Source organism: Telmatherina bonti, assembly GCF_933228915.1.
Source record: "Telmatherina bonti genome assembly, chromosome: 18".
NCBI lineage: Eukaryota > Metazoa > Chordata > Actinopteri > Atheriniformes > Telmatherinidae > Telmatherina > Telmatherina bonti.
The window spans coordinates 11208923-11236905 of record NC_136616.1 but is presented as its reverse complement, the minus strand read 5'-3'; the positions used below and the strand labels follow the sequence as shown (position 1 = coordinate 11236905).

Below are 27983 nucleotides of genomic sequence, written 5' to 3'. Positions count from 1 at the left end.
GACGTCTGCAGGTCTGAGATCAGTTTTCTATGTTAAACGGTTGCTGGATCACCTAACAACAGGCTTCGTATAAATCTACAAAGTCACCGCTTATTTGTAAACTTCAGGAAACTCACTGGGACACGATTGGCCAGAGCCATTGACGCAAAGCGCTAATCTCTCGTAACAATTGGTCCAGACGAGTGTCAAAGAACGCCAGTCAAAGCCAACCACCAATCACGTCGTGACTTTTTACTTCTTGTTCCGCCTACCTGCTCAGTGACGCAGGGGTCATGTGTTGTTTGTGCCGTGGCCTGTAGATGTGTAAAGTAGTAGAAGGGAGCGGGTTGCTAACGGAGCTAGCTGGAGCCTCCTGGTCACAGAAACACGGCTGAACGTGGTCATGTTGTTTACGGTAGGATTCATTTCGTGACAAAAAAAAAAAAAAAAAAAAAAAAATGCCTGCACTGGAATACCAGCCTCGCCGCTAAAGGGGTTTTTAGAGACGGAGTAAAAAGCCGGTCTGTGAGGACTGCAGGTCTGAGACGTGCGAGTCAACGTTAGCTGGCCTAGCCGGACTCCGGAGCTCGACTCCCGAAACAAGAATGGAGTCTGGGTCCACCTGGATCAGCTCGCTAGTAAAGTGACCTTTGATTGTGTTTTTCTGATGGCGAATTTCACGAATTACCAGGAGGGTAAGGCTGCGATGTTGATGGTGGAGACTCAGCAGAAACCGGCGGCCGCCAACGCAAATGGAGACGGCTCGGTCGGGGAACCCCCTTCCCCGTTAATTAACATCGGCGGCGGCGGCGGCGGCGGAGGAGGAGGAGGCGGCGGCTCTCGTTTCCACCAACATTTGCCTCCCTCTAACCACCTCCATCACAACCTCAGCCATCATCATCACACACCAAAGGATCAACAGCAGCACCATCACTACCAGCTGGCTCCACAGCAGCATCTTTCCGAGGAAAACATCGCCGAGTCCCCGGGCAGGAAAGCCGCCGAGGACCCCCCCGCTCCTTCCACCGTCAGCGGCCATGTATACGCGGCTGTGAGCGTCGCAAACACCTCGGACGTTGCTGAAGATATTAGAAAATGTGGCTATTTAAGAAAGCAAAAACATGGACATAAGAGGTTTTTCGTGCTTCGAGCTGCCAGCCACCTGGGGCCGAGCCGCCTGGAGTACTACGACAGCGAGAAGAAGTTCAGGAGCAGCCTGCGCACCGCTGCCGCGGCCGCCGCAAGCGGCGGAGCGGTCGCCGCTTCCCCCCCGAAAAGGGTGATTTACCTCTACCAGTGCTTCACAGTAAACAAGAGGGCGGACTCTAAAAACAAACACCTCATTGCCCTTTACACCAAGGACGAATACTTTGCTATTGTGGCTGAAAATGAGCAGGAGCAGGAGGACTGGTATGTGGCTGTAAGTGAGCTGATGAGCGAGGGTAAAAGAGGACACTTGGATTCAGATGATTTAGATGATGGGTACGGTACAGTCACTCCTGGTACTGTGTTTAAAGAGGTGTGGCAAGTAAATGTAAAACCTAAAGGACTGGGTCAAACTAAAAACCTCACCGGTGTTTACCGTCTATGCCTCTCCACTAAAACCATTCACCTGGTGAAGTTGAACTCCGAGACCCCATGCGTTAACCTTCAGCTCATGAATATCAGACGTTGCGGACATTCGGAAAGCTTCTTCTTCATTGAAGTGGGTCGCTCCTCCTCTATTGGGCCAGGGGAGATATGGATGCAAGTGGATGATTCAGTCGTAGCCCAGAACATGCACGAGACCATCCTGGAGACGATGAAGGCCCTGAAAGCTTTTGCAGAGTTTCGGCCACGCAGCAAAAGCCAGTCTTCGGGCTCCAATCCCATGTCGTTTATCACAACGCGGCGCCACCTGGGCAACCTGCCACCAAGTCAGACAGGGCTGCAACGGCGGTCGAGGACGGAGTCTGTGGCCGGGACACCACCGTCTAGCAAAAGCTCCGGAGCAAGCGGCTACCGTTTCCGTACATCCAGTGAAGGCGAGGGGACGATGAACCGGCCGTTCCGCTCCACCACGGGAAGTTTGGTGCACCTCAACTCGGCACGTGCTCATCACGGGCGCCATGAGGGGGTCAGTGGCAGTAACGGGAGCGCCGTAGTTACAGGAAATGCCGGCACCAGCACTGGCAGCGGACGCTACGTCAGAGCTGTCCCTGGATCGTCATCCACCTATCACACTCGCTCCGCCTCACTTCCCGTCTCCCACTTCCCCTCCACCACCAGCCCGGTAAGCGTCTCCTCAAGCAGCGGCCACGGATCGGTCTCGGACACGCTCACCCGCCCATCCAGCGCATCCATATGTGGCTCTCCATCTGACGGGGGCTTTAACTCGTCAGACGAGTATGGCTCTAGCCCGGGTGATTTCAGGTACTTCAGAGTGCGGAGCAACACGCCAGACTCTCTGGGCAACACCCCGCCAATCAGAGAGGAGAACTGTCTGAACGATTACATGGCCATGGGTTGGAACCGGGAAGTGTTCGGTACAAGCGTGGGCTCTGGAAGCAACAGCGGCGGCGACACACCGCGGGATGAGAGTACATCAACAGCAGAGGATGAACGCTTTTCTTCATCGTCGCTGAGGAGGAGGACGCACTCTTTCTCCAGACCTACTGGCGGTGCGACGGGAGGATCTGGGGTGGCGGTTTATCAGAAGATGACTCAGACCAACTTCTCCTTGGAAGAAGGGTCGGACGTGGTGTTGCCATTCGGCAGCGGGCTCCTCCGAGGCGGCCCGTCGTCCTCCACGTCCTCGCTCCGCTCCGACTACAGCTCCTGCTCCGAGCACAGCCAGCAAAGTCGTCCCTCCACGCTCTCGCGGACGGAAGCAGGAGCTGAGCGACCTCCCCTTTCCTCCTCTTCTTCTTCTGCCAAGGAAGACAGCGGCTACATGCCCATGATGTGTGGCGTGGCCGCGTCGCCACGGGACACTCCGCCCGACTACATGCCTATGCAACCCAGCTCTTACCCCCACCTCATCTCCCACTCTCCTCAGTTCCACAGCCCAGCTTTAGCCGCCCGCTCGGCCCACCACCAACAGTCCCAGTCCACTACAGACTCCCATGGCTACATGATGATGCTCCCGAGTTGCAGCGGCAGCTCCCCGTCCCCAGTTCAAGCCTCCCCCAGCCCTCACAGCGGCGTCTGTCGGAATGACAGCATATTGGAAAGACCTGAAAATGGAGAATATATGGACATGTCCTACAGCGGCGGCGGTGGAGGTGGTGGCAGTCGCAGACTCCTAAATGAAGGCAGCAGCTGCCATTACACCCCATGCACACCTGAAGGGACGCTCAAGTCTTACAGCCCTTATTTCTCCCTCCCTCGCTCCTACAAGGCTCCATCCAGAGAGCGTGATGAGAAAGAAGATGGAGAGTACGTTCCGATGAGTTCTCCTGCCAAACCAGTTCATTCATCAGTCGCAACAGCTTCGATGTCCATACCGGAAAAGAGAGAAGGGGGGGGTATCACTCCATCTCATCCACCTCCACCGTACGGAGCTCACCATACGACTGCTGCCATGGCAGACAGACGCGTTGTGAGGCCGAACCGCCTTCCTTTAGGCAGGAGGAGTTTCCATGGACCGCTGCGGGTTGGCGTGCCCTCCTCGACGTCGGTCCCGCCCACCGAGACCCCGTCTGAGGGGCCGTCCAGTCCTGGGGAGTATATCAACATCGAGTTTGGAGATCACTTCCCACACCAACATCAGCCCCCCGCCGATCCGCTCTCTGCCCACGATGAGGCACCATCCGTGGGGTCCGGTGTCCACCGCTGCTCGTCTCCCCAGGACTACATGAGTGTGGAGGTGGGGGCAGACCATCAAGATACAGATGGATGCCTGAGTAAGAACCAATCACCTCGGCCCAGCCTTGTCGCACCCTGGAATCCCCCCAGCTACATCCGGCCCCTGGCTAGCAACCCCGGAGTGCTGGCGTCCCCCGGAGTCCAGGCGGGGGGTCACTGGAGATCAGTCGGAGACGACTACACGGACATGACGTTTAACCTCAGCAGAGGGGAGCGGTCCCAAAGCAGCCCGACAGCCATGCTGCAGCATCTCTGTGTGATTGAGGGGCATTACGGCCCCCCTCCCACAACTTCTTCCTCATCCATTTCTACTCCTCTTCCTCCGCTGAGCCCGGACAGAGCGCCGACACACCAGCTGGAGCCCAAAGTGGTGCGAGCCGACCCCCAGGGCCGAAGGAGACACAGCTCAGAGACATTCTCCTCCAATTCAACCCTCTCCGGAGGAGGAGGAGGGCTCGGCTCTTCCTCCTCAGCCACCCACCCTTCTCTGGCTAACTCTTCCAATGGATCGTACCAAACGGAGGGACAGGCTTCCAGATGGGCCAGCTCAGCATCTTTCGACAATGTGTGGATGTCTGTGGAGGGCGTAGAAGACGCGTCGGCTCGCCAAGCCCAGCAAAGACCTGCAGAAATGGGCTCCGGGACCCCGGCTTCCTCAGCCTCCACCTCTTCAGGGGCCGGCAGAATGTGCAGGAACATGTCCATCGGCTACCAAAACGGTCTCAACTACATCGCATTGGAGCTGCGGGAGGATGGAGGTAACGTGGGAGCCGTGGTGACGACGGCCAGTAGCAACGGCAGCACAGCTGGGACGGTGGGAATGGTGCCTCTTCCAGAAAACGGAGCGTACGCCAGTATAGACTTCACCAAATCAGACGGAGTCACGACAAGTAAGGGTGAGTCTGAACTTTTTCATGCCTGCTTTTTGTCATGTTCAGCTTTCACCTTCACAGAGGAAGGAAGCATTTTATTTCCCTTAATCCTTAAAAGTCCACTAGATTGCTGGTGCCTTTATCCCGTCCAGGTTTACAGTCCAGCTGCAAAATTAAATGTTTATTTAGAGCGACTAAAGGAGTGATCCATAATAACACGATTATTGTATTTTTGGAACACGAAAGACTGCTATCACTACTGTGTTCATAAGAGAATTTGATTTCACACATAAAAATGATGATAAATCTACTTCCCTGTCAAACTTCAGACCAATCATATCGCTTATATTCAGGCTGTTATCCAATCAGAAGCAGGTAAAGATCAACAAGTGACAAGAATAGGGGTGGAAAAATAAAAAATCTGGATTTTTCTGCTTCATAATTTTAAAATTGATTTTTTTGTTAAAAGAATTAGATTTTTTTCAGATAAATAAAAATAATCATTATAATATTTTGGTCATTTTTATTGTTTTTATTGATCTTTTTACTTTTGTTCTTGGGCATTATATCAGCAGATTGATGGTCTGGCTTATTGTGTTGTTTTTTCCTAATTGAAATCATGAAAAATGAAGAGCAAAAAAAAAAAAAAGTTTTATACATTTATTTAGTTTTTAATCTACAAAAATTAGCAAAAAATTGTGAGAATCGCAATTTAAATCGAACCAGCACCCAAAAAATCTGATCAAAATTGAATCGGGACAAAAGTGCATCATCACAACCGAAGTCATATCGCTTATATTCAGGCTGTTATCCAATCAGAAGCAGGCAAACATCAACAAGTGACAAGAAAATTATATGGCAGGAAAAAAGAAACAAAAGGAACGGTTTTGTACGGCTGGAATGAAGTCGGAAGGATGTTTTTTAGGATGTTTTCAGACTGGCTCCAAAAAAGCCGAGTTGGTTTCACGAGAATCGTAAGTGAATGAATGAAGTTTGGCATAAATAACTGCAGATATCAAGAAAACATCTGGACAAAAACAAGCTGTAAAGATGCGAATTGTTCCTGTTTTATGTTTGTTTCACTGACATCTTTATTTTTTCTGAAAGCCAAGATTAAGAGAATGAATGTAGATAAGAAAAGACGTTGTCACTGTTGATCTGTTGGCCTCTATTGATATAACCCTTTTACATAACTGTGGCCTCACACACCGACAACTGGGGTTGTCCTGGAAAAGTAATGTCTGTATGTTTGCTGGGGTTAAATTGGCTGCAATGTGCATTTTTTTAACAGAAAGGAACATCAGATGTAGCCAAAAAGGCCAGAGTATTGTTGTATTATTAGTCCTACAATACCAGTTTCCGGCTTTATGTCTTAAAACAAGTCTGTGATCATGACTAAGTTTCTCTGAGGCACCACAAGTAGCCAGCTGTTGCCGTTTCAAGGCATCTGCCTCCAGAAAGAGAAGTCTGGTCTCTAACAGTGCTGGTGCAGGAAGTGGCAGCACGACGCCGTTCATCTTGAGATCCGTACGCGTCGTGTGCCAAGCAGTCTGGTAGACGACGTGCTTTCTGAATGAACAGAGGTTTATCTCAGGTCAGCTGCACACTGAATCTCCCCCAAAAAAGCCTCGCTGGCGGCGGTGTCTCTGTGCCTGTCTGAGCACATGCTGCTGTTTTGTGTGTGTCAGCATGTACGCCGAGTGTACTAGTGTGTGGGCGTTTGTGTGTTTTAAACTCTTTTGTCTGCTGTAAGAGACACATTTCTGCGTACTGGAAACATGTTTGTTTATATTAAAAACAGCAAAGGCAGTTTAGCATGAGGGCAAAACACATGCAACACTTTTACCATAGTAACCTTGCAGTCATTCAGCCTTGTGTGTGTGTGTGTGTGTGTGTGTGTGTGTGTGTGTGTGTGTGTGTGTGTGTGTGTGTGTGTGTGTGTGCAATGAATATGAGTTACTCGGAAATCCTTCGGATCCCCTTCAAACACACCTACTTCGCAGTAGTAGCTGCCTGAATTTGTGTCGCACACAGTTCAGGTCAGGCAGTCACAGGATGACCTTGACCCCAGCTCACCAATGATGCCGATTCAATAGAACTTCTAACTTAGCTTAGCCAGCAGCTTCACAATGATAACACCTCCGTCTGCAGGTGTGTGTGTGTGTGTCTGTCAAGGATCATCAGTGTTAACGTCCGCTGATTCCCGGTGGCAAAACGTTCATGATGACTTGTATGGATGTCTTTTTTTTTTCCCTATCTAATTCTGGAGAAGATACAGAATCTTCATATTTATTGGGCATAATAAGATTACGATCTTCATATTTCTTCTTTCGCAGAGTTAAAATAAGTTTTGGGTTCAGTCTGACATTGTTCCTCGAGTCAAATATCTTCTAATTTGGTGTATTTTGCTTTTGAAGCCTTTATTATAATTTTCCTGTCATCTGATTTTCTGCTTCTTTTTTTTTTTTCTTTTTATCTGTAGTCCTTTCTCAAAATTAAAGTCATGTGCAGAAAGTCATATTATTGTCTTGAAGAATTTTGTTGAGCTAAAAAACAATAAAAATAGCAATATCATTGGACTGCGGGATGAAAATGAGAATAAAACTCTTATGGTTGTTTTCTGTTGGCTTGCTGCTGTTGTCTTTTAACGTGGCTGCTTTGTTCAGTGTTTTATCACCTTCAATCATGCTTGAGTAGAAGGGCTGAAAAGTTTGGGGTAACCCTGATCTTGTTAAACTACTGTGTATTTTTTGGAGATTCCAAGATATTTTCATATTTTGACTTCATCAGTCATTAATATTAAGAATTAGTTTATGTTTGCTCACACAGTAGCCGAACCTTTTTATCCAAGTTAAAATGAACTATTAAAACATTTAAAGTTACTGAAACTTTTAGGTCTGATGTGTAATCTCAATGACAAAATGAACATTTCAAGGAAACCATTAAGCTTGTAAAATGTGAGCTCTTCTTAATTGAGAGTGAAAGGTACCAAACTGCACCAAATGGCCTTTTTAGCGTTCGGGGATCGACATAAATTTTAATGCAAAAGCGCAGGTGGTAAACAGAAGTTGTTTGCTCCAGAAAATAATGTAGATGCACAACAAAACTTTATGAAACCCTAAATCTAATCCTATATTGAGTAATCAAGACTAAAATGGATATATGATAGTGCTTTAGCTTTGTTTTCAGTTTGGTTTTTAATCAGTGCTGGACACCAATCCCAAATCTTTAATCAGGATTGATCATGTTGTTACACAAAAAATTCACGAATGATTATTACTGATGATTAATACCTGCATATTACAAACTCTCATATTAAAAGTACCACTTCATGAAAAGCGGTCCAGTAACTTCTGGTTTAAAAGCACTTGTGAACAGATGAACTGCTTTTTAACAGCAGTACTGTCTTTATACAGAAGCTGTTCAAAATATTTCCTGTAATTCTCAATGTAAGATAAAATTTCTCATGAAGAAGAATGAAAGTTTTGGGAATTACTAGTTATTAATGTAAGTCGGATCATTTTCAAAGTTGTGAAGCTGCCAATTTTCTAAACTTCATCCATCAGGTGCTTCCCTGCTGGAAGAGACAAAAAGATGGATTATAATCTCAGATTATCTGAGGGAAGAAGTGATCTTTTAGGAGAAAAGTAAAGATTGTGTATTCAAACTTGTATAGATATGAATTTAGTCTGCAGTGAGACATTTTCTGTTAAAATTTGCAATATGATGTAGAAGTAGTAAGCGATAAAGTGTAGGGATGCTCAATACCAAGCATGTGTACTCGTACTTGGTATTAATAAAAGTGTACTGATACCACACTAGTCAAGCCAGCGCAGATGTGTTTGATGACATGCTTCAGACATGTTTTAAAAGAAATAAATGCCTTAAATGTCAAATGTGACATTTTTTGTTACACTAAAAGCAAGATCTTTGTTTCAAAACCATACATTTATAGTTGTATTTAGGTAAAATGTGCCAAATCCAAATAAAACTCGTTGAATTTGTTAGGTCTGTAATGCTATTATATTTGTATTGGTGAGGTAACTTCAGAAAGGATGGGTCATTTATTACAACCTAATGAAATCTTACACAGTTATAACTGCAATAATAACCATAGGCACAATAATGTTCACATAAACAGATTTGGTATCGGCAGATATCGGTTTCGGCAGATATTAAAATTTCCAATATCGTATCTGATCGGAACGCCCAAAAAGTAGATCAGGGGACGTGATCAGTAACAAGACTAGACATTTTAGCCTGAATACAAGCCAGAAAACTTGATACTCATTCAGTATAGCAACAAAATAACAAAGTTAGCAACACTTTAAGTTACCGGCTGTCAAGCATAATATGCTGAAGTGTTCATCTTGTTCATAGACCAGCTTTGGTGGTTTGCTGAACAACGTAGATTGTAGATAATAAAAGCAGGTTCTTAAACTGGTGGCTGATGCCACTTGTTCTTATACTTCTGCTGTTCTGTTATTGATAGTCAAGTCACATAAGGACAAAGATTAATCATTTGACCCGGGTTTTTCCATACTTGGAAAGGTGCATGTGCAGTGTAAAATGACATGCACCACTCCAAATTGTACGTGCATAAACTTGCTCGTGGTATTTTGAGCCCCGTCACCTGAACTGTCTGTGCTAAAGCTACTTTGTTCTGCTTCACTTTGTCAGAGTTGGCCTTTGCAGAAATAATGTTTATATATTGTACGATGGTTTTATAGAGGTTTCAAGCTGTAGCTGCATTTTTCAAAAGGACATCCATTTTCATGCCACCAGGTATTCAGGTCACAGTTTTTCTCTTTGGTTTGGTTTGGGATTGAGCTGTGGTTCGGGGGCAGAAGATTTCACCTCCCAAAGCCTCTCCAGAAGATGTAAAAAGAACTGGCTAGCAGTGGTTGTTTGGACTTTGTCCATTAAATTCTTGTGAGAACGTCTTCACTCTGTGACTCCAAACACATTTACATCAACCGTGCAGTTGTAGAGATATATACTCATCTCATAATGTGTGTTCATGTTATCTTTTCGAGCTATTGAGTTCATCTTTTACGCTACCTTACTAATGTTCAGACTTGCATGTCAGAGTTCTTTAGGAACTATTTTGTTTATTTTTTATTATTTCAGTTTATTTTTATTGTCTTTCCTCCCTCATACCTACATTGTTAGCTAAAATTAACTCCCAATTCAGCAGGCTGCCCTCTTCTAATATACAATACAAAAGTAAGAGACTGATTGGTTTTCAAGTTGTGAGTTCGGTCTTTGATCCGTAGATCGACTTGACACATAAAGCAGCATGTAGTAGATGGATAACACCAACAAAAGCATATTTTTCCATGTAAAAACTGATTAGATGAGTCCTGTTTGTTTTCACTTTGTGCAGTTGGGTTAAACGTCACACTTTCCCAAATAGTTTAGTTTCTTAGGGCCGCTGTCGATGCTGTTTATATTCTATTTTCAGGGCGAAATACATTTACAAAGATGATTAGAAAGCAGAGGTGGTGGGGGTGTTAAAGTACATTATTTGGAAAAGAACCTTCAGAATGAAGGAGTAACGAATGCTCCCACACGGACGAGTAACATCCTTCTCACGTAAATAACAAAGGAGTGTAGCCCAGCGTCTGGCTAGCGGACATTATGGCTAGCAACACATTTAAGGAAAAAATGCTGTGCCTACTGTACAAATCTGTGGGGGCAGACTATGATCTGGTTGCTGCAGTTTTTTACTCAAAGACTGAAGTCTGCTGACTACCTGAACGATAAGGTTATTTTAGGGCTGGGCGATTAATCGGATTATAATCTCAGTTACGATCTGGGTTTTCAGCGATCATAAAAATAAAAGGGTGGGATTATTTTTCTCTTTGCAGTTTCCTCACCTGCTGTCTTCAGTTGCTAATCTAGCGTCTCTGGCATCACAGCGCTGTGCTGTAAACTCCTCCCACAGCCGCTTTGCTTTCATTCAGACACTGATCTCACTAAATCTGGCAACTTTTTTGTGAAAGCAACTAGCGACAAATCTAGCAACTTTTACTGGAGTTATTGGAGACTTTTCTGGTGTTTTGGCGACTGACTTGAAGGCACATCTTGTTCTGCAGTTACTGTAAGGAAGGAGCAGCGGGAGCCTCTCCCGTCCTAAAGCACTCCCAGGCGGCCAGTCTCAGTCGGCTCCGGCTGCAGGTCAATGTAGAATAACTGCAGTAGGTTGTGGAAGTTCACCTAAACATAGTTTATACCATCGTCAGCGACAACTGGCTGCAATATTTTCGTATAAGCGCACACGTAGTTCGGTGAGTAAAACACTGTAATATCACTCCATTACAGGGTGTTACCATAGCAACGCGTTAACCAGCTGGTTCAGATCAGCCGTCTTTTAACAGGTGAATGAGAGAAACGCGCTGCAGCCTGACAGCGGTTGTGTGGCATAAAACGTACATCGAGGCCAACATGAAATAGTTCCTATATAAGCGGTATAAGCGGATTAAACAACTCGGAACCGTGCATTAGACGGTTATAATGCGCGACACGGAGTCTAGAACACCACGATGCGCAGCGTTGTTTAAAAATACTGGAGAATTGGTTAAATAATCGAAATCTCAATTTTAGTCAAAATAATCGTGATTATAATTTTTGTCAAAATAGAGTAGCCCTAGGTTACTCCATCAATGGATTTAAATATATATATATATATATTTTATTATTATTCCAAGGTGCCATTCTTAATTCATCTTAAATTGTGACAGAGTGGTTCAATGAGGACGAGACATGATTTCCACACATGGATTAACCACCACAGAGTTCTGACCTGAACCCCATTGAAGGTCTTTGGGTTGTGCTGTAGGAGGCTTTGCTCAGTAGTCACAGTCTCCCATCATAGATGCAAGAACTTATGTTGAAAATTAATTAAACACTGTATGGAAATAAATGATAGCAGATGCATTTTAAAACAAGGATGCAGCAAATGCTGTTGTAATCAAAGCTAAAAGTAGTCCAACACAAAACAAGCAGTCCTCGGTTTATGGATGAGTTCCATTTCGACACTGCGACATAACCCAAAATTCCACATAAGTAAGATTTTCATCCTTAAATACCCCCTTAATAACTAAAATAGCTATCTTAATACACGGATTATACATCATATTCATGGGAAAATGGTAAAGGCAATTAAATGAGACATTTCAGTGAACGTACACGCACTGATACATCGTCTCCGCCTCTCCATCACGTGTCGTAAGAGCTCATATGGAACCTTGTAACTTCAAAACTTGCTTTATTCTTTTTTATTTACATTTATTTAATGAGCGTTGTAAAGTCTGAAATATGTAAGTCGGGAACAGTGTAACCCGAGGACCACCTGTACTCGTGTGACTTTCTTTTTTCTTTTTGGTGGTGACTTTTTGTTGACAGAGCAGTGTATTGAATGACTAAAACAGCTGATATGAGCCAGTTCCTTTGTTTTATCTCCATGATGCTTTAGTATATTTATATATCTCAGTGCCGTTAGACATAAAAGCTGAAGGCTCAGACAATAATCAATAGCACGTTTACATTCTGCCTTTTACCCAAAGCCAGCTGGGATAGGCTCCAGCTTCCAAGCAACCCTGAATTTGATTAAGCGGTTTAGAAAATAAATGAATGAATGAACGTTTACATTCAGCCTTTCACCCCAGTCAGTTTAAAATCATCCTGATTTAAGATTTCATGGCAGCTGTTTCCATGGGAACTAATCTATTCCTATCTGGTGTGTGTACTTGCGCTAACAATTAAACAGAGTGGTCCAGTTTGACATGCGCAGAAATATGTTTACGTCACAGGATTTATTCAAACTGATGGTCACCGTGTGGTTTCAAGCAGCAGCGTGATCCGCTTCTACTGCAAACAGCGAAGAGAATAAGGCGTAGAGATGGAGTTTAGGGAAAAAAAAAAATGCCGCACCATCTTCCCTAATAGGCTGGGCGATATGACCAAAATCTCATATACCGATATAGCTTATTTAATATTCCCATAGCGATATACATAACGGTATAAAGTTGTTTGTGTAATTTTGTGTCGGATGTGCTTGGCAACTGCAGCAGTGATCTCCTTCCATCTGCAGAAAGTATGGCGGACGTTTCTCAGGTAAAAGCCTGTTACAGCGTTTGCATCTAGTTTATTCTGAGCTTTCGCCGCCATTTGACGCCACTTTTGCCGCTTTTGCCGCTTTTGCTCGTTGACTTTGTTTTCTTTATCCTAAATCTTGTGCAGGTGATAAAATGAATTAGTTGTATTGGAGTCCGTTGTTGGGACTGTGAGCTAGTCTGTTTTTGGCTGCACGTCAGCCTTTTTGTATCCAAACCGCATCACGACTGCTACGGTCTTCCATGTTTGTTGTTGTATTGCGTCATGCATGCTGTAAAGCGTATCTTAATGTAAAATACTGCAGTAAAGCACCTTATCGTGTCATAATCGTTGGAGCCTCATATGAAACAATAGACATTTTCTATTGTCCAAAGGATGTATATTGTCATATCGTCCGGCCCTATTCCCAAGTAAGGAAATGTCACTTGTTGCGCGTTTACGTCTGGTCAGAGCATCGCTGTAAGAACGCAACCTGACAACTTTCTGATTCAGTGTTTGCATTTTACCACAGTTGTTTCGGGAAAAGGAACATTGTACCCGTCTGAAACCGAATTAAACCTTTCAGTTTGGCATTTTTCATTCAGAATGAGGTGCATACATGAATAATTTTCATTCCGATTGAGCCTTTAAACTGATTGCAGTCGGTATATTTGGCTCCATGTAAACGCAGTAAGTCTCAGGTGAGCATTTAGTGATACAGTTTTCCAGATTTGCTTTACTTTCTTCCAGAATGGTTGCTCCATCTGTGTTTTCGTGTGTCTGAACAAGAGTTTGACCGATTTGCTTAGAAAGTCACTGCTGAATCTTCCAGGTAACACGAGACATCGGCTCAAAGAGCTTAAAGAAATCCTGTCATTTGTCTTTATCCTCCTTTCTGTTTGTACTTTTGTTTGTAGTACAAACCTGGCAGCAGGTTCGTTTAGTTCAAGGTAGCAGTAAGAAACAAGGCTCACACATACACATGCTTACAGAGAATGAATAATCTAGTGTGTGTTGCCTTGTTTACAGTACGTGCTTTGCATCTAGGTAGGTGTGTTTATGTGTGTGTGGATCCATTGAGTCATGGAAGGCAGCCTTTGATGTGGCGTTGTAATTTACAGCAACGGCGTGTCAAGGCACACAGCGAGGCTGAGAGGAAACGCATCATCATCACTCAGGAATGCACTTCCTTTCAGCTGCGGTGTTTAACAGATACAGGCACACCTGGATCCTTGACCCGGAGGAGACAAGGAGGCAGGAGGAGGAGGGGAGGAGGCGCAGGCTCTGTTTCCATCCAGCTGGCAGGAGCATTTCATGTCTCTCTGTGAAATGTTACTGGGAACATGAAATAAACTGGGTTTCTGTCACTTCGGCTTGATTTCAGGAAGTTATTGCAGCGAGATGACGAGGCATAAGAATGCCTACAAAGGTAGACCATCGCCTTCACACTTAAGACACAATCATGTCCGCCTTTTTGTATCGAATCCGAGTCCGTTTGATCGGAAAGTCCGCTTCGTTTGGGGAAATGTGAATTCTGATTCCAGCAAAAGAATTGGACTCTGTCCGCCAACAAATGCAGGTCTCTGCTCGTTTCAAGCAGAATAAGTACAAGAAGTGGATTACAAAAAAAAAGTCCCATCCTGCATTTGGCGTACTGTTGCATTGTGGGTAAATACATAGCAATTGCATTAAGAGTCCTCTGCCTCGTCTGTTGTTCATACTGCGTCTGTTGCAGTGTATCGCTGCAGTATACTTGCATAAGACAACATAAAAAACCTAAAACAATGATAGTTTCGTCTCCATATTTAACTCGCCAGAGTTTTTTTTTCTTCACGTGGGTCTTGTCCTGTCCTTTGCTAAATGCTAGTGCAGCGCCACCTTTGGTGGGAATGGGGTTATATTATTGTAAAGGTTTGAATGCAATGGTTTGAATGGATACACCCCCCTACAACTGAGTCGAGTCCCCAATCGGACCGAGTCTAGAGGACTATCCTGATCTGAATGAACCTTTAGGCTGGAAATGAATGGGTGTGTTACATAAAGGAAAAGGAGTGGGTAATTTGGTTGTTAATGGTCTAAACACTTTGGCAGGTAATGAAAATTATTTATTTTTGGTCATGTTTGCTTTGCATAAGCATTTATCCTTGAAATGGTTATGTAGTGATTAATTCCCTCTCTGCAGTTTGGTGCATGGAACAGTGTTTTCTTATAGATTCCCCCTGTGAGACGTTTGTTCATCAGTGTGGGAGTGATGGCTCGAGTCATTGTGCAGAACTTCATCGGCTGTTAAATCCCTTTAATTTGAGTCAGGTGTGTCGAAGCAGGGATACGTTGAAAATCCACAGGAATGCTGCCTTTGTTGGACCAAGTTGAATAGCCCTGTACCAGATCAGCAGTTTCTGAAAGTCACGTGAATCTCCTCATTCTGATGCTCAGTTTCAACTTCAACAAGTCATCTTGACCATGTTCACATGACTACAGATAGAGGTGCTGCCATGTGATATGATGTTAATAAGGAAAATACACACTGAACCTCATAAACTGGCTGCTCTGTGCAATAAATATAAAACAAATTAAAATATTAGAATATAAAATGATAGTATTTTTTATTTTTTTAAATAAATAAAATAAATATTTGTTAAAAAATAAAAGTGTAGTTGCTCAGACAGTTAATACTCACAGGTATAAGGGCAAGCTCGTGTACATTAGCATTTGCTGATTTAAAATGGGGAAATCTACTACTGTTGACCTTCGCGCAGCACTTCGATTCAGCAGCCCTGACATTTTATTTCTCTCACACACTCATGTTACATCAGCCCGTGCCACTTTAGTCCACACATGCCATCATTTCATCATGGTGCAAACATGGGACAAATTACTTTAGACATGCATGTAAACAACATCAAAATCCCAGAGAGGAACATCCAGATAAAGTAGTTGGGGATAAAACTGCTTGTGCTGGTTTACAGAAGATATAGAGTGTAAAAAAAAAAATAAATTAAAAAAAAAACGCTTTTAAAATGCCAGGTTTTTCTGACCTTTTCTCTACTTTAATGTGACTTATGCATAGTTTACCTGATTGACAAATGTGCTTGGGAATGAATATAAAAATATTGCATCAGCAGGTACATCCTGAAACTAATACCTGCTTGAAGCACCTTGTTCATCAGTTTGTGGCGTTAAGCATTTCAGTACTGTTCCTTATAGTTTAATCAAATTCGGATTTTATTTCCGGTAACTTTAAGATGACGTGAGCTGGGAATGGATTGGTATCAGGTCAGTCAGAGGAATAATAGTGTAGGAGACTTTGTTTAGGAGAGTTTGCAAGCTGACAGATGCCACTGTAATATTTCATTATTGCAAATCTCCCCAAATCACAAGCTAAAAGGTTAAAATCAGGTCATGAGAAAGATGTGTAGAACATCATGCAGAGAGGTGCTTTTTAGATGTCAGCGATGAGAACCTGCCCTTTCCATCCCACTCCCCGCCCTCTCTTCTGCCCCCTCCCATCATGTCTCTGGCAAGTGGCGATGAGGTGGTGAAGGGTTTGGTGGGGTGCGATGCAGGGTTATCACACAGGAAGCGGGTAGAGTAGTAAGATGTACGAGAAGATGGTACGAGGCTGCCCTTTTCCTCTGTCATTCCCACCTCTACGGCCAGGCTTTCTATATTTACAGATCTATTTCCAGACTGACATGAATTTATGGGCTGCTCAGAGGCATGAACTGCTCGTAACAGGACACCCCCCCCCCCCCCTCCACACACACACACACTCACACTCACTTTTTCACAGAGTGTGTGTTGCAGACTCCTCTGCCTCCTAAATAGCCAGATATGTTAGCACACAGATGTTAGAATTATTAACCATCAGGCAATTTTAGTTTTAAGCCCCCATTCTGACTGTCAGGGGAAATGTATTTGTGGCTCTTAGACACCCCACCTTCCAAATCCTGAAATTTTTCTGCTGCCTTTTTGTGTCCATTTAGTAAATAAATCACCTTGGAATAGCTTTCGCTGTTGGAAGAGCATGTCCGTTTCCAGGACTGATGCGTTAGCAGTGCTTTTAGCACGAGCGGCCTCCACTGAGGAGGACCAGACAGCTTGCTGGGGACCATTGGGTTTGGCAGGGATTTAAACTTTTGACTTTTTGAGAGTTGGCGCCAGCTTGGCCCTCAGTCTGACACACGGTAATGATAAAGTGAAATTTATTAGAGAACCTCTATACTCACTGGAATGCGACGTTGGATAGCTTTATGAGATCAAGTCCCAATGTGTGTGTAAACGCGTGTTCAAGGCTTTTAACATGACACGTTGGGAATCTGGTGAAGGATATTTATTTAAGATTTTCTGTCATCCATATAGCTAACATCATTAAAACCAGCGTGATAAAGTAACTACTAACTGTTATAACAAAATAAACTGACAATCTTGTAGGCCCTGTTGAAATAATTAGAGCACTGGTTCCCAAACTGGGAAGAGTTTAATAAAACTTGGGAGTTTTGGCACTGGGCAAATTTGTGAAAGTATCAATGGGGAAACAACGACAGATAGATAGATAGATAGATAGATAGATAGATAGATACTTACTTACTTTTCTTTCTTTCTTACTTTATTTATTTATCCCCAGGGAGGAAATTTAAGGTATTTCAACAGTTCCTTTAATTTTATCTATTTGTCTTTTTTTTTTTTTTTTTTTTTTTTAAAGAATAATATTAAACAGTCTAACAAGATAAAGCAGCAAAGGAGAGTTTAAGCACTAAAAAACAAAAGAAAGAAAATACGGTGGGGTATATCTGGCCCTGGGCTTGACCAGGTAATAGTAATGTAGTTTGAAGAAGTTTGCAGAGATTCCTGGTTTGAAATGCTTCACACTATAGCAGAAGAATGGATATTAGTACTGACACAGTTTTAACTATATTAAGCTAATTTACTAATGATTTTGATGGTTCATTTGATGGGAGTGCGAGTGCCTTGACAATGGCTTTTTGCGGCAAAAGTTTGTGAACTTTTGTAAAAAAAAAAAAAAAAAGTTTTTCGACAGATTGACTCTTCTTTTGCCACGCCGTCCTGCAGAGGTACGCCTCTTTCATGCGGCAACCTCCAGCGGTTAAAATGGAAGCCTATATGGAACTGCATAAAACTGCAGTTCTCCTCTCATCCACTAGGGGCTCCAAAACAGAGAGAATTCCCATAGACTCCTATGTTAAAAAGACCAACTTAACAGCAGAAATAAACTTGTTTACAGCCTGGTACAACTTCCCTGTTTAAAAGTAATATAATTGCGAAATATTTAAGGGCGTGTCCTTTTGATTGACAGGTACCCGATCTCCTGCTTCAAGTAAGAAGAACGTAGAACAAACACGGTTTTTAGCCGGTTAACAACGTGACTTAGCTTTAGCCCGCTTATCTCCATTAGCTGGTTAGCTCCTGTTATCTCCGGGTTAGCTCGGTTAGCTCTTAGCTACAGAAAGCTCAGAGTTCACTCGATGTCAATCATCCACCATGACGCTCACGGCCCCCCTCTCAGTTCAACCTCTTTGCCCATACTTGTATTTTCCGGGCAAGACGACACTCATGCCCTTGCCAAAATGGCGATGGTAGGAACCGCCCTCTGAGCTTCAATTCAGCTCTTCAGAAACCTACGGGTGACGTCACAGAGGCTCCGTCCATCTTTTTATATACAGTATATGGTCTCTTTAGCAAATCTCCTGGAATAAAAACAAAGCAGCACAAGCAGCAACACATTGATGTTCCTTTTTACCCTGTGTGCGCAGGGTGAGTCTTTCCTCAAAAATGACCACAATAATCAATAATTATGATTAAATGTGACCATATATACTGTAGTTAATTGTATTTTCAGCTACTAGTGACAGCCCTAGTCGTATCTGGTCTTCAAAACGCATTTTTACTTTTATCCACTCAGTGATCTTGGAGTTGGTGTAATCGGTCCATTCACTGCCCCCTACAGGTCACTTTCATATTGCAGCTTGCAAACATGTGTCATTATTTAGTAAGTTGTGCACACACAGTTTTTTTGTATTGAGGTTCTTTATAATCATTTTTTTCCTTAGAATTCGATTAAAGCTACAACTTTATCACTTTTTGGATGATTTTTCTGTTGACTCGTCCATCTGATAATAATCAAACCACTCTTAAAAGGCAGTTGCCTTAGTTCTCGCACATGTCCATGTCAGATCAACATGTCACACTGGCCGTTTATTCCCATGATGCCTTTCATCTGTTGTTCCAGCTGGATGAATGGTGCTTTGGGACAGAGAGACTGAAAGACAGACTGTCTGGGGGTCAGGGAGGGCACAGGGACGAAGACCGATAGAGGCGGGTGGTGGGGCCGAACCACCTGCATGTGTTGCAACTGCACAACAAGCTGTTGGCTCATGCAGGTGTGTAGCAAACGCTGTTTTCATAACCTGATTTTGCAGCGAGCCCATCTGGGTTTGTGAGTGTATGAACTCAAGCGAGTTCGTGTCAGGTCAGTCTGGCCCATGTCCTGGGAGTCTTGTTTTGATCAAAGTCCACGTCTGGGATTGCAGAGAAACAGAGAGACCTCAGACTTTCTCCCAGCCTCTCTGCTTCTCTTGCACACACCCATGTTGAAATCCAAGTTTGTTTTATTGTCATGACCATAATTAAGCAGAGTTTTGCCAACACTTGTTGAATGCGATGTAAATATATATTGTTTTTGTTTGATTGAAAATGTTAAGAAAACCAGTGACAGACTTTGACATTAACTATATTCTTAACCAGGCACAAAGCATGGAGGTCATGTGGCCATGTTTTGTTTGTCAAGGCTGAAATCAAAATGTGCACATTGTCAATGTCTACATTTACTTGCTTATTGTAATGTAAGGTTAGTTTTTAAAATTTTAAACAATTTGGCACCTCCACCCCTAAAACCATTTGTCCGACTCTGCTCTGAATGGACAACCAGGACCACCCGCTCCATAAGCCATAATGGCTGCAGACTGCCTAGATGTGGCTCAACATTCGTGCAGACAGCCTTCTTAGTTAAGGCCACAAAAACATTGGGAAAAAAAACTCAGAGAGAATTTGAAACTGCACAGATCTGAAGGACTTTTCTCTTAAATTTAGAAAACCAGCAGTGTCAGCACTGAGTTATATGAATGGGTGTATGTTTTAGGGCTGTGACAATATGCTTTCACCCCAATTCAATTCCATATTTTTTTGGGTGACAATTCGATTTAAATTGCGATTCTCATTATTCTTCAATATATAGCTAATTTTGTAGACTAAAAACAAAATAAAATGTATAAAGCTTTTGTTGCTAGTCATTTTTCTTCATTTCAATGAGGAAAAAACAACAGAGCATGCTGAAGACAGCAGTTGGAGATGATTTGAACTTTGTGACATGGTGCATTATCTTAGCCATGAGAAGGTGGTACACTGGTCATACTGGGATGGACATGGTCAGAAACAATACATAGGCTGTGATGTAGGACTGGTTAATGTGACCTCAAAGCAGTACTATGATTAATTGAACAGGTTACCTTGGTTACGATTAAATAGCTATATCTTTAGTTTTATTTTTAGCCTTCATAGTTTATTGAAATTTGTTGTTGGAAATATTTTCATTATAAAAGAGCAGATATTAGTCATTAGTGAAAGGAAACAGGCAGTTTATTTATAGATGATCATTTAATGCATATTTTTTTTTCTATTTACCAGAAATTTAAATGTTAAAAAATGTAATTGTTGACTTTAGCGAGATTACATAAATTATGTTTCTGAAAGTCTTTTTCAATTTTTTATTAATTGCCCAGCGGTACTGTGGTGTGTAAACCAGGTCTGTTGGTTGTACAGAGCCCTAAGTGTGCCAAGAAAACATATCACAATTCATTCCTGCAGCAGCCTGAATTGCTGATACAAAGCATACTTTCGTGTAGATTCCACCCAAATCTGACCTTCTAAATGTTACAGCTCAAATGGAAACTCTTCACACCAGATAATATTATTCGATCTTCTTTTGTCAAATATATGAATAGAAGCCTCAGGCCCTGTTGACACAACCGTGTTTCCACACTAAACCTTTTCCTTTGCATGGGATTTACATAACAACATGATGAAAACCATCTATGTGCAGTGAAAAATGCATATCAGACCAGACACAATGTACTGTGTGCATGCCATGCCAGGTCTCGTTATTGGGGACCTAAATGAGATTTAAAATATTCTGAAATGGGGTGAATTGTTGAGATGGTAATGTTTAAAATGAAAATGTCTTCTTGACTTTAATACTAACCAATTTAATGAAGCGTATTTTTGACAGTAAGAATTTCTACAACGGGTGACAACTCCGGTGATCTAGGGCCGCAATCCTGCAAGTGTTAGGAGTTGCCCTGCTGCAACACGCCTGACTCAAAATCAAGGAGTAAACATGTGCAGAGTTTCACTTCAAGCTCTGCACCAAGTCTGCTAATTAAGTCTGATGTGTATTTTCAAAAGTAAAGGGAGGTCTGACCAGGAAGGGCCAGGGTGTCCTGGAGCGTCTGGTATTAGGGTGTCAGAAATGGATACTTTGGATCATTTTGGACTTTTGTGGACCAAACTTAGGTCACATTCACATAAGCCTTTCTGATTTGAATCCAAGTCCATTTGCTCCGAAAGTCTGCTTCATTTGGGGAAACTCACATACGGCAAATGAATTCTGATTCGAACCAAAGAAGCGGACTCGGTCCTGCTTAGACACAAGTCTGTTTCAAGTGAACCAGCGCAGCTTCTCCTTTGGTGGGAATGGGGATAAATAAACGGTTTGGATCGTTTGACCAAAGTGTAACGTGAACACAATGTCCGTCCGCGTGGATACACTCCCCTACAACTGAACCGAGTTCCCAATCGGACCGAGTCTAGCGGACTATCCTGATGTGAATGCGTTGTTACTTCCCAAAGAAAGGGGGCATCACAGGGGGGGTGAAAGCAGGTGAAAATCTCAGCTTTGTTGTTTAAAACCTTGTTTATAACAAAAAGTGAAGCGTTTTCTCTGTTTTTGTCTATCCCAACCCATTAAATCTCCAGCATGTTATCTGTTTTATTTTTTCCTCCTAAGTTTCTCCTGCCTCAGAATCGACTTGTTGGTATTTGTCTGTAGTCGTGTTAAGAGGTTGATGTGCTTTTTCCCTTTTCTGTTCACCAAAACTGTTTTTAGTCCTTGCTGAGTTTGTGTACTGTGACTCCTCTTCTCTGTAGTGTGTACTTCTGTCTCTATCAGTCCACACATTCATCTCTCCGTCTATCCTCATGGCTAACAAACAGAGGAGCAGCATTCCAGCAGTGCCCCCTGTTAAAGCATCTGCATTGTGGAGTTGTGCTCGCATTGTTGTGTCAGACAAAGCCTCACTCTGAGTGGAATAACCCAACTGGAGAGCAGCCATGGCTCAGGTCATTCAGGGTAGCCGGGCTGCACCACAGCAGCCGACCTGACAGTCTGGGCCTGGCCTTGATAGCAGAGCAAGAAACAGTTTGTTTTTTAACGTGTGTGTTTGTTGGCAGTGAGCAAAATCCAAAGTTCGTTGTTATCCTCACTTATTTAACAAATAGATTTTTCCCCAGCTGCTTCAGACACATTCCAGTCTTCTGTCTTTGCGATGTTCAGTCATGGTGGAGACCAAAACCTGAGAGAGCACAAACATACTGTGATAAGTACATTTTCAGGCTTCTGTCTTTGTTTTATAAGCTTAAAGTTGGGCTGTAGTCAGATTCAAGGTTAAAGACAGACTATGGTTAACACAAAGGATCGGGGGTGAATCAACATTTCCCACTATGGAAATGTGAGTGTGACCGGTCAGAGCAGTTTAATGTATGCATGTCGTTATTATGACAGCAGCTAGTAATTATCATTGCCGAGCAGCTTTTTTCAAGTAAATCATGTATCAGCATTTGCCATCGTTACCTCATATTACTGGGTTAGTACTCAGTACTAGCATTAGTAATTACTGATTAGTGAGAGTTTGAGTAATTTTTTTTCCATCTATGTCGCCAAATACTTCAGAACTACCGTATTTTCGCGACCATAAGGCGCACAAACGTCTTTTATTTTCTCCAAAATAGACAGAGCACCTTATGTGTGTACCGAGTTTCAAAATCTGTAAATGTTGTTGTGGGACTTTGATGAGCGCTCCGCTTGACTGACTGAGGGCGTTTCCGACACGCTGCTGATATAGATAAAAGGTGGACGTAATAGAAGGCAGCATATGAACGTTGAAGGGGGGAAGTGTGGGCGTGAAAGAAGACGCTAAAGACATGTCCTCAGTAGGTATATAGTGCCGGTATGTGAATTATGCAAAACATCGGTTTGGCCAATGACCCCTTATTAAAATGGCTCCTGCGAAGAGACACGCTTACGAAGCACAGTTTAAACTGCAACTCAGCTTCTCGGACAAACACGGGAATCGAGCAGCAGTGAGAGAATTCAAGATCGATGAATCCGTGGTTCACAAGTGGAGGAAGCAGGAAAACGAGCTTTGCCAAGTCAAGAACACAAAGCTGAGTTTCCACAGAAACAAGGCGAGGTGGCCCGAATTGGAAGACCGACTCAAGCCGATTCAGGCTTGACGAAGGAACTCCAGCCGCTGGACATCGGTATACACAGGCATTCAAAGTGAAGTTGTGAACGGCGTGGAAACGATGGATGACGGATGGCGAACACAGTTTTACTAAGACTGGGAGGCAGCGCCAGGCGAGTTACGCCACAATTTGTGAATGGATTGCAGATGCTTGGCTAACATGTCTACTTGCACCGTTCTTCAAGCTTTCACAAAAGCCACCATCATTTATGAGGAGCCGCACGGCAACAAGACTGACTCTGACAATGACAAGCGGGAACCCGGCGTGTTTGATGGAGAACTAGTGCAGCTGTTCATTTCGGATACAGAAGATGAGCACTCTGATGGATTTGTCAATGAGGATTGATCAAAAAACAACATGCCTTGTTTAAAACACAAAGGAACCATGTTTTATGCTAGCGTACTGGTATATTTTACCATGCCAGCTCCCTAAAATCTGTGGTGCTATATGTACGTGTTAAATACAGAAATGGCACCCATAACTGAGACTGCACCTTTTAATACAGTGCATCTTATGGTCGTGAAAATACGGTAAATAATAGTTGAACGGCAACATCCTCTCCTCTGCTTAAATTAACAAAAGAGATGGAGCACCTTTCTTAAAACACCAAGCTTTGGTGGCTACATACATGGCAAAAGACTGCAAGAAACACACAAAGCAATCCCAGGTATAGTGCAGGATGGTGACAAAACTGTGCTGAAAGTTCAGTGAATCCACCATAATATTCATGCAGATGATCACCAGATCAAACCTGTTGAGTCATGTGAGTATGGATTCAGCTTGCAAAGGAGGATCACAAAGCCATTCAGAAACTCACTGAATAACACAAAACTTTCCAGTTTGATCCTCATTTCCAAGCTTCACCTCACCCCAAGACAAGCTTGATTTTAATGGCACTCTTTGGATGGAGAGAGATGAAGTAGAGGAGACGGAGGACAGAGTAGAGCATAGACTCATTACACTGATGCAGCTCCATCTACAAATTAAGCAGTGAATAAAGTTTTTATAGCAACGACTGATATGTGAGCAGGTTAGGAGATCATGATGAGACGAGAGAGCGCTGTCTGAGATGTGACTGAGAAAGCAGGGACGTATTAAAGCTGAAGAATAATCTGGCATACGAGTAGGACACCACACGACCCGCTGTTAAGCTCGCTGGTAAATTCCTAAATCAAAGTGTAAATGCAGCTGATTGTGAAGCATGAAAGCGGGGAATTTCTTCTGCTCTGAAACCTTCCTTTCCGGCACTGGTAGGGGTAGAAAAGCAAAAAGACACGTTTCTACTGACATTTCTTTTTAAATACTGAAATATAGGAATATGTGACTGAAGGTTGCATATGTTTCAACCACAGGGAACATTTACAGGTTTAATCTGGTTTAAATGGTGGAAATTTGCTCCTGTGTGGCACAGTTTTGAACTTTGCTCCCATTAAAAGTACTGATGAGATTCTCCTTGTTGCAGATGCTCTGACAGCAGTAAAAAACAGCACTTGGTGCGTTTTACACCTAGAATTTTGCAAAAACTAAATATCGCCCAAAAAAAAAAAAAAAAAACGAATGGAAACACCTACATTGTGAAAAAAGGTCTCAAATATTGCTAAAAAGTTTTTACATTCTCATGAGGTGAAAAAAAAAAGTAATGGAAACGCAGCTACTGTCTTTGGATTTTCAGAAAATATCTTTTTATAAAGTTGAAAGGACAATTTACACCCAGGTTGAGAAGTTTTCTGTTTTCAGTCAGCATCATGTGTGCTAGCTTCCAGGATAATAAAAAGAAATACGCAAAGATAGGTATTACTAAAAGAAAATTTACAATTAGGGCTGTGACGGTATGCTTTTGTCCCAATTCCATTCGCTTCCGATTTATTGGGTGCCGATTCGATTTAAAATACAATCTTCACGATTCTTTGATATTGCATATTTTTGTAGACTAAACGAAAAAAAAAAAAGTCCACTCCAAAACATTCTTCGTCATTTTCTTTATTTCAATCAGAAAAAAACAACACAGTAGCCAGACTGTCATTCTGCTGCTATAATGCCCAAGAAGACAAATAAAAAGATCAATAAAACAATAAAAATGACCAAAAAAAATTAATGGATATTTGTTTTTTTGTTTTTTTTTTTTAAATGTTTTTTTTTTAAACAAAAAATCGATTTTAAAATTGTGAAACAAAAAAATCCAAAATTTTTATTTGATTTTCCACCCTTAGAAACAATAATGATCATATTTTATGTTGGTTTTCATGTGTTTGATTTTTGTTCAGTATTTCAAGTTATGACAACTTGATTTTTACTTTAAAAGTTAAATTTGAAGACTTAATTTGATGTTTTTGGTATTGTGTTTTATTATATTATTTTGTCATTTGATTTTATTCTTATCTTATCTTGTCCGGTTTGGTCCAGTCCGGTTTGGTCCAGTCCGGTCTGGTCTGGTCCAGTTTACTGTAACGTTAATGATCTTACTGTACGGAAGCCTTTAATGACAGACTCCTAACGTCTTTCTGTCTCTGATTCCTCCCTCAGACTGAGCTGCAGAGATCCAGCGTGTGCCGCCTCCTCATCCTCATATCTCTTCTTGGGGCACTTGACTCTTCTTGGGACCTTTGCCCTCCCCCAGCAGTGACCTCTGACCCCCCCCCACACTACGGAGCTGCTCCTCCGGAGGCCGACAACATCATTACAACGTGACAGAAAGCGCTTGCAGTTGTTGTTTTTTCTCAAAGTGTTTTTCATTGTTTGTTTTTGTGGTTTATATGCATATCCTCGTCTTGCTAATCACCCCTAACGTCCTCCCCTACGACGCCTGCTGCCAGTACGTGCTGCCCCGCCCCCCCCTCGGTTGAGGTCAACACATGTATTCAGCAGGCAGCAGTCATTGAACTCTGACTTTGACTGAGGGGCATCAACACAATGCTGGCCTTTATTTTCCCCCGGTACTCTGATAGTTCTGCTTTTCGATGCGGTATTAGAAAAGAAAGAAGGGAAGTGGAAGTTTGAAGCGAAGGCATTATAGATCCGTCTGACATAGATCAGACTCGGAGGTTTTTATGCTGCGCTGACTTTAGAAATATTATTTTCCTCATTTATCTTTGATTTTTTTTTTTACCCTATGCATAATCCAGAATTCGCAATTATTTAATTATGAACATTTTTCTGATAGAAAAATATATATTTTTTTAGATTTATTTACACCCCTCTCCAACTCCCACCCCTATATACGGTGCAAACTTGTGGCTGGGTCCATTTTTGCTTCAGAGTTGCATTGCACAGGTCTCATGCTTGTTCCCAGGTACAACACAGTCCGGCTCATCGTTCTGCACGGCGCTGTTGCCCCAGCAACGCAGCAGCATCCGTCGCCGCAGCGAGGTGGTACGGCGCCAGTATAAATGCAACAGGAAATGGTGAAGCATTACTGTATTCTTTTTACCGACTGCATATTATTTATTTCTCACAGCTGTTCCGGTACATTTCATTGTTTACATCTCTGACTGATGGTACGTCGCAGAGTGGGGAAATAACATCCGGCCACCGGTCGGCTGCCTGAAGCTTCTCTGTCCTGATCGGTGGACGCGGCTTTCCTATCTGGTAGCGGCTAGTTGCAGCTAGCTTAGCCGACTGATGCTAAGTCTCCGTGTGCACAACGATGTTTTAGATTCTGCGCTTTTGTCATTTTGAGTCGCACTAGTTCACTAATTAATATGAGACCCCGTCAAAGAATCCCTTCGGTGTCCACATCGCAAGGTTTTCCTGACTTGATGTGTCAGAAAGCAGCAGCTGGTCTGGAATTCCAATAGTTTGATCATTTTTTCTTCTTCTAGTGAGGCTAAATGAAGTAAGAACTAGCCTCTTACCTTGTACCTGTAGACACAAGTTGGATTGTTCTGTTTGGAAAAGTCAGGGGAATCTTTACTGGCAAGCTAAGCTAAATGCTACCTAGCAGAGGGAATTGGAGTCAGGTACTGGACTGTAGTGGCCATGAGAAGCTATAGGCTTGTTGTAATTTGTTCTGCTTTATCAAACTGAGAGGGTTTTCACCGCTCTGGGTAGGCCTATGACTGCTCAGAAGTACTTTACACGGTACTGCTTAAAAAAGAAATTAGATGATATTAAGCTAACTAGCTGTTTGCACAAACTACTCAGTCTGAATGAACGAACGTCACAAAACTTTCGGTTCCGCTCTGGTTGGGATGGATGTTATTCCCCCCGCTCTGCTGCTCGCTGGCATGTCTCCGTTTTCTGCACAAAGCACCATCGGCTCCGTTGCAGTCATGTAGATTTTACCTCTGAAATGAGTTGTTTAGCGTTTCCACAGACAGTTCGGGTCGCTGTGAAAGGAAAAGCACAACCTGCAGGCTGACACTGGGATGCACAACTTGATACACTAAATAAATGCAAATAGGTGGTGTGTTTTACTTTGCAAGCAGCATCACACACATACACAAGCGTAAGTCATGTGCCATCCGCCATGCCTGCCCTCATAATGCACACACACATGCACACTCTTCAGTCTTGTGCAGACTATGGGTAAGCCCGTTTTTAGTCCTTTGTCAAGGCCGCGTGATTACATGTGGGATTCTTTCACACACACAC

At 42.9% G+C, this 27983-nt stretch overlaps 1 protein-coding gene across 1 annotated transcript; it reads left to right on the top strand.

Annotated features, from left to right (window-relative positions):
- Nucleotides 1-316: 316 nt before the first annotated feature.
- Nucleotides 317-26024, top strand: irs4b (insulin receptor substrate 4b). Its single transcript, XM_079257611.1, has 2 exons — nucleotides 317-4721; nucleotides 25917-26024. Exons 1-2 carry the CDS (start codon nucleotides 647-649, stop codon nucleotides 25919-25921), a joined length of 4080 nt encoding a protein of 1359 aa, XP_079113737.1. The 5' UTR covers nucleotides 317-646; the 3' UTR covers nucleotides 25922-26024.
- The last annotated feature ends 1959 nt before the right edge of the window (nucleotides 26025-27983 follow it).